The sequence below is a fragment of the Nicotiana sylvestris genome, chromosome 12 (genome assembly GCF_000393655.2).
Source record: "Nicotiana sylvestris chromosome 12, ASM39365v2, whole genome shotgun sequence".
In the NCBI taxonomy this organism is placed as follows: domain Eukaryota; kingdom Viridiplantae; phylum Streptophyta; class Magnoliopsida; order Solanales; family Solanaceae; genus Nicotiana; species Nicotiana sylvestris.
The window spans coordinates 120,693,104-120,700,531 of record NC_091068.1 but is presented as its reverse complement, the minus strand read 5'-3'; the positions used below and the strand labels follow the sequence as shown (position 1 = coordinate 120,700,531).

The 7,428-nt window shown below is 36.6% G+C and overlaps 2 protein-coding genes across 2 annotated transcripts; both read left to right on the top strand.

Annotated features, from left to right (window-relative positions):
* The first annotated feature begins 1,951 nt into the window (after positions 1-1,951).
* Positions 1,952-2,611, top strand: LOC138883628 (uncharacterized). Its single transcript, XM_070164323.1, has one exon. It carries the CDS (start codon positions 1,952-1,954, stop codon positions 2,609-2,611), a length of 660 nt encoding a protein of 219 aa, XP_070020424.1.
* Positions 2,612-5,074: 2,463 nt separating this feature from the next.
* On the top strand, positions 5,075-6,005 carry LOC138883627 (uncharacterized mitochondrial protein AtMg00810-like). The gene is made up of 2 exons (XM_070164322.1): positions 5,075-5,227; positions 5,424-6,005. The coding sequence occupies exons 1-2, from the start codon at positions 5,075-5,077 to the stop codon at positions 6,003-6,005; spliced, it is 735 nt and encodes a 244-aa protein (XP_070020423.1).
* Positions 6,006-7,428: the final 1,423 nt, after the last annotated feature.

The following is a 7,428-nucleotide window of genomic DNA, read 5'->3' as shown; positions in this document are numbered from 1 at the left end:
CCGTGCAGATTATATTGATTTTTATGGTGAGGACGAGAGTAAAAGCACGAAGGGTGATGCCGTGCACTTGTCCTTTATTTTCCCGATTCTTGTTGATAATTGAATTATGGCTTTCCTTATATTCCTTTATTGGTTTCTTGTTAATACCTGATATTATTGACTTCCTTGCCTGGATTGCTTTGTGAATGTTGCTTGGGTGAGGAAGAGTGTAAAGCACGAAGGGTGATGCCGTGTATGGTGAGGAAGAGTGTAAAACACGAAGGGTGATGCCGTGTATGGTGAGGACGAGAGTAAAAGTACGAAGGGTGATGCCGTGCACTTTCTATTTGTTGTGTTTTTTTTGTTATTAACATTTCAAGTGTATTAACTATTTAGAGTCCTTTACTGTGTTGTGATACATTGTGTTGTAAGTCATATTGTTTTCAATATCTCGCCGCATTTATATAAAGCTTTCAATACTTAAATTTTCAACAATTGTACTTTAATTAAAAAGGGTATTTTCTTTATTCAGACGATTTCAAAAAATAACTTCATCTTTTTTTGTTTATTTTCTAGTTGGGTTGGAAGTTGTACTCTACTTTATATTAAGTAAATGAGGCTCTTTGAACATTTTTAATTGTATTGGGTTATGGACCCTATGAATTGAGTAACATGAGAATGTTGTTGCGAAATGTGAGACGGAGACATGTGGGCACAAGGTGCCGAGAAAAATATGATGATTTTTATTAATGACAGATTATGATATAGGCACGAGGTACCAGAGAAAATATTATGGTTTTATTTAATAGCACGTGAGTTGTCCGTGCGGTTGTGATATAAATATGGGCACGAAATGTCGTGAAAAATATGAAAGTGGGTTGAGACCTATATTAATTATGATTATGAAATGAGGTGTCACAAGATGACCTTTACTCGAAAGAATTATATTCGAAAGATGCTTATTTGAAAGAGATTTATTTGAAAGAAATATATTCAAAAGATATTTATTGAAAAGCATATTATCTTAAAGATTATTACTTGAAGGATTTATAGGTGAAAAATTTATATTTGAAGGACTTGATTAGATGATTGCACTTGTATTTATTAATTATTGAGAATGGTATTCTTGTTACATGCTTTTTATATCATTGGTTGATCATTGTTGCCATCATCGATACCTGCTTCGTATTATTTTTGTACGCTATATTGCACAGGTTTATTTAGTAGTCTGGTCCTAGCCTCGTCACTACTTCGCCGAGGTTAGGCTAGACACTTACCAGCACATAGGGTCGGTTGGGCTGATACTACACTTCTGTACATTTTTGTGTACAGATCCAGGTATTTGATCGATAGTAGCTATTCGTTGCGGTGGAGACTCAAGGTAAACCTGCTGCAACATTCGTAGTCCTCAGAGTCACCTTCAATTGTACTTATTTCCATTTGTTCCCTTTGTTTCGGAATAGTGATGTAACTATGTTGTATGACTACTCCTAGAAAGGCTTATGACTTGTACTACCGGTTTTGGGAATTGTAAATTGTTTAGAGAAATTCCATTTGAAGTTAATAAATATCAATGTTATTTTAGTAAATTTTAGGCTTACCTAGTTTAGAGACTAGGTGCCATCACAACTCCTTTAGAGGGATTTTTAGGTCGTGACAATGTTAGAATCTCTGTATTGGTTAGTTAGTTAGAAAAAGATTCTAGAATATTGAGATCTCCATTTTTTTTCTCTAGTCTTCTTCTTCTTCGTCTTCCTCTTCTCTGTAAATCTACAACATTTGAGCTGATAATTGAATCAATGAAGAGCATACATGTTTGCATGTATAGGAGTGTGTATTAGCTCTCTCAATTAACTCAATTTGACATGGTATCAGAGCAGCGATCTGACAACTAAGGTTCCGGCGAAGATTCCAGTAATCGGGGAAGAATTTATGGATAATCAAATTTTGATGAAGCTCACACTTGATAGACATGGAAGGAAATGAGGTAACTCAACTCGAACAGAATCATCCACTCTTTCTTCAAGCTTCAGATATTCCTGGGTTAGTATTAGTCCTAGTAAAGCTCACAAGGCCAAAAAATTATGCCATGTGGAGCAGGGCGATGAAATTACCTCTGAGGGAAAAAGGTAAGCTGGGATTTGTGGATGGAACGTGTGTCAAAAATATGTACAAAGGAGAACTCGCAGAACAGTGGAAAAAATGTAATGTAATTGTGCTTTCGTGGATTGGTAGCACAGTTGCGAATGAATTGATGCCGGGAATTGTGTTTGCATCAAATGCAAAGAAAGTATGGAGTGATTTCAAAGAAAAGTTTGATAGATGCAGTTTAACGAGAATCTATCACTTATGGACAGAAATAGCTACTCTCAAACAAAGTATAGATTCAGTTACAACCTATTACTCTAGAATGAGTGATTTGTGGAATGAATTAGATGTACTAGCCCCTAAATATTTATGTGATTGTGAGGAGTCTAAACTTTCACTTGAACTTCAAGAGCAAATTAGGTTACTGCAGTTTCTTATGGGTCTAAATGAGAGCTATAGCAATGTTAAGAGCAATGTTCTCATGAGAAGACCAGTTGTTTCAGTAAACGAGGCCTATGCGATAGTAATTCAGGAGGAAAGTTAGAGATCACTAGGAGTTGGTGACACAAATAGAGATCCCCTCACTATGATGGCAGGAAAGACTCAGGGATTCAAGCCACCTAAGAAGTTTGGGTTGATCTGTGAACATTGTGGCTATAAAGGACACTTGAAAGAAAATTGCTACAAAATCATTGGTTATCCAACAGATTTCAAAAGCAAAAAGAAGTTTCAGAGTGGAGGACAAAAGACCTATGTTAATGCAGCAAGCACTGAAGAGCTGAGACAACTATGAATCGATTTCAAGGACATGTGTTAACTGAAGATCAATATAATCAACTAGTGGGACTAATAAACAAACCACCAGCTGGACAATGCTCATCCAACATGGCAGGTATAATTTCTCTATTCTCTAGTGCTTCAATGGTAGATTGGATAATAGATTCAGGAGCTACACATCATATTACTCACAATAAAGATGTCATAAGTAATGTTAAGAGTATGGAGGGTCAGAGTAACAGTGGAGTGCAATTACCAACTGGAATAAGAGCCAAGATAGAACATACTGGAAATGCAAAAATTTTAGCAGATCAGTGGGTAAGGAATGTGTTACATGTACCTGATTTTAAGTTCAATCTACTGTTAGTGTCAAAGCTTACTAGCGATCTTAGATGTTGGGCCAGCTTCTACCCTAATTTCTGTCTGTTTAAAAAACTCTTCATTGGGAAGGTACTGTGGATTGGTAAAGAGTCAGCAGGCTTGTACTTGTTGAATAAGCAAGCAGCAATGTCAATATTAGGTGGTATGATTCAGAGAAAGGAAACAAAATCTGGTCTTTATCATATGAGGTTGGGACATGCAGCCATGGGGACTGTTCAGCAAATCCCAAGCATAAAGAATAAAATTAGCAGTAGTGAGGCTGATGACTGTGATATATGCCCCTTGGCAAAATTATGTAGATTACAATTCCCCATAAGTACTACTAGTTCAACATCTATCTTCCAGTTAATTCATCTAGATGTTTGGGGGCCCTATAAGGTGCCTACATATGATAGGAAACAATATTTTGTCACTATTGTGGATGATCTTAGTAGGTATACTTGGGTTTGTCTAATACATTCTAAATGTGAAGTGATAGCTGTGTTGAAAAATTTTCTTTCCATAATAAAGAATTAATTTGCTGCTACTAGAAGTTTTTAAGATCTGATAATGGTTCAGAGTTTTTCAATTCTAAGTGCAATGAACTGTTGGCTTCACTTGGTATTGTACATCAAAGCAGTTGTGCTTACACTCCACAACAAAATGGCATTGTGGAAAGAAAGCAAAGGCACATTTTGGAAATGGCAAGAGCACTAAAATTTCAGAGTGAAGTCCCTATTAGGTTCTGGAGAGAGTGTGTGAAAACAACAGTCTATTTAATAAATATACTGCCTACACCAGTTTTGAAAGAAAAGACTCCATATGAGCTGTTATATCAGAAGCAGCCCAATATTGACCATCTCAGGGTTTTTGGATGTTTGAGTTATGCAAGCAATCTATCAAGAATGGACAAATTTGCTCGTAGAGCCAAGAAGACAATATTCCTTAGTTATTCTGATACTCAAAAAGGGTACAAGCTGTATGATTTAGACAATCAAAATTTTCTTATCAGCAGAGATGTTACCTTCAAGGAACATATCTTCCCATTTAAAGACATTGGAAGTGATAAAGATGATATGTTCACTCAAAGTCCTGCTCACACTCAACTTTTGTCACCAGACACTCCACTTATTCCTCCTTCATCAACACATCAAGAAGGGCCTGTTGATACCAGTTCTATATCTTATGTACTAGCACAGGGTCAGCAAGATCATGACAACAACCTTGAAGATAGCTTCCTTTATCCAAGTCCTAATCCTTGTGATGTTGAGCCAGAATTCCACTAATCTGCAAAGGAGACAGAAGTTTGAATGAAGTGATTAAACCAAGAAGTCCTGTAGTCTCACCCACAAATGTCCTACCAGCTGAACCAGAAATTCAACCAGCTGAACCAGCTGAACCTTCTGTTGCCACAGAGTCATAACTACCTCAACCTACTAGATATGCCAGACCTCAAATGAACTCTAATCCCCCTGTTTGGCACAGGGATTATGTAGTTCAAACCAAAACATCAAATAACTGCAAATATCCATTGTCTTCTCACCTTGCTTACCATCATCTATCACCAGCATATCAATCCTACCTAGGAGTGTTCTCAGCTAATACTGAGCCAAAATCCTTCAAGGATGCTATTAAAGATCAGAATTGGATCAATGCAATGGAACAAGAGATTCAAGTTCTTGAAGAAAACAATACTTGGGAGATAGTAGACCTTCCTGCTTGAAAACATCCCATTGGTTCAAAATGGGTCTACAAAATTAAGCACAAGGCCAATGGAGAAATAGATAAGTTCAAGGCAAGATTGGTTGCCAAGGGCTACACACAACAAGAAGGCCTAGATTATCATGAAACTTTCTCTCCAGTGACCAAAATGGTCATTGTGAGAACTGTGAGCAGTGTTGCTGCTTCCAAGAATTGGCCCTTGTTCCAAATGGATGTCAACAATGCCTTCCTACAAGGAGATTTATTTGAAGAGGTTTACATGGATCTTCCTCAGGGATTTCACAAACATGGGGAGTACAAAGTATGCAGATTGTTAAAATCCCTTTATGGATTGAAACATGCATCTGGGCAATGGATATCAAACTCACAAATGCCCTTCTACAAGCTGGGTACACTCAGAGTGCCCATGATCATTCCTTATTTACTAAGAGGCATGAATGAGACATTGTGATAGTCCTTGTCTATGCTGATGACCTCTTAATAAATGGAGTAAGCAGTTCCTCATTGACCAAACAAAGGACAGTCTGCATAGTTCCTTTAAGGTAAAAGACCTAGGGGAACTAAGATATTTTCTGGGAATTGAAGTCATGAGATCAAAGAAAGGAGTATTGTTGAATCAGAGAAAATATGCATTGGAGTTAATCACTGATGCAGGGATGAGTAGTTGCAAGCCAGTAGCCACTCCTATTGAGTTGAATCAGAAACTAACAACAGTTGACTATGACAGTCATGTTGGAAAAACATATGATACCCAGCTTGAAGATATAGGATCCTATCAAAGGCTTATTGGAAAGCTAATTTACCTCACAATCACAAGACCAGACATCTGCTTTGCAGTGCAGGTGTTGAGCCAATTCATGCAGCAACCCAAGAAGTCTCACCTATATGCAGCCTTGAGGGAGGTAAGGTACATCAAATCAGCTCCTGGATTGGGGATACTACTGAGAAGAGGACATGCACCAACACTCACAGCCTTTTGTGATTCAGACTGGACAGCTTGCCTCAACATAAGAAGGTCTGTGATAGGGTATATTGTGAAACTTGGTGATTCTTTATTATCATGGAAGTCCAAGAAGTAACAGACAATTAGTAGAAGCTCGACAGAGGCAGAGTATAGAAGTATGATAGCTGTAGTGGCAGAGATTGTTTGGATGGTTGGACTGTTGGAAGGGTTGGGAAACAAAGTGGAGGTACAACTAAACTTGCATTGTGATAGCAAGGCAGCTATGCAAATAGCTGCAAGTCCTATATTCCACGAGCAGACTAAACATATTGAAATAGATTTCCACTTCGTTAGGGAAAAGCTCAAGGATATGTTGATTGCAACTCAGTACATACCTACAAAAATGCAACTAGCGGACCTAATGACAAAAGGATTGAATGCATCACAACATCAGTCCCTATTATCCAAGCTGGGAGTAGAAGATGTCTTCCACGTACCAGCTTGAGGGAGAGTATTACAACAATAGGGACTAAATAGGAGATAGAAGTAAGTGAGAAGGGAAAATTTGTAAATAGACAAAATAGAGGAGAAAGACGTGTATAAGAATATATGTTAGAATCTCTGTACTGGTTAGTTAGTTAGAAAAAGATTCTAGAATATTGAGATCTCCATTTTTTCTCTCTAGTCTTCTTCCTCTTCCTCTTCCTCTTCCTCTTCTCTGTAAATCTACAGCATTTGAGCTGATAGTTGAATCAATGAAGAGCATACATGTTTGCTTGTATAAGAGTGTGTATTAGCTCTTTCAATTTAGCTCAATTTGACACTATGATGAAGTAATGAAATATAGGTTGGCTAAATTTTGAGCTACTGGACCTTACATGGGGTTTGTACAATCCTAACGCAGATAAATAAATTACTGGAGATTATCGCGATATGATTAAGTCTGTTCATTTTCAAATAGTATCTCAGGTTTGAGTCATGAAAATGAAAAAATTTCACTACAAGCGCTAAAACTCTCTTTAGTATGCGTATTGGATGTGAATTCAAGTTAATTTCGGTCAGTGAATTTTGAATGCGAAGTAATTAAGAAAAGGATGGTGGACGAAAAAGGCTTCATTTTGATGTTTGACTATATCATTTGGCATTTAGGTGTAATTGGGGAGTAACATAGAATCTTGTTTATAGCAAGGAATTTGGTTTAATTTTAAAAAGTGGTAAACTTAGAGCCCGTTTGGACATACAATTTTTTTTTATTTTTTTTCGAAATCGGTGTTTGGTCATAAAATTTCTAATTTTCACTTGAAAATGAATTTTGGAATTTTTCGAAAATTTAAAAAACTCCAAAAAAATATTTTTCAAAATTTTTACTCAAATCACTCACAAAACTTAAAAAATAATCTAAAATTATATTCATGTCCAAACACAACTCTATTTTTCAAATATCATTTTCACCTTAAAAGATTTTTTTTTGAAATTTTACAATTCTTATGTCCAAACGCCTACATAGTCTTTAAGAGAATAGAGAATATCCAATTAACAACAAATATAATATCTAAACC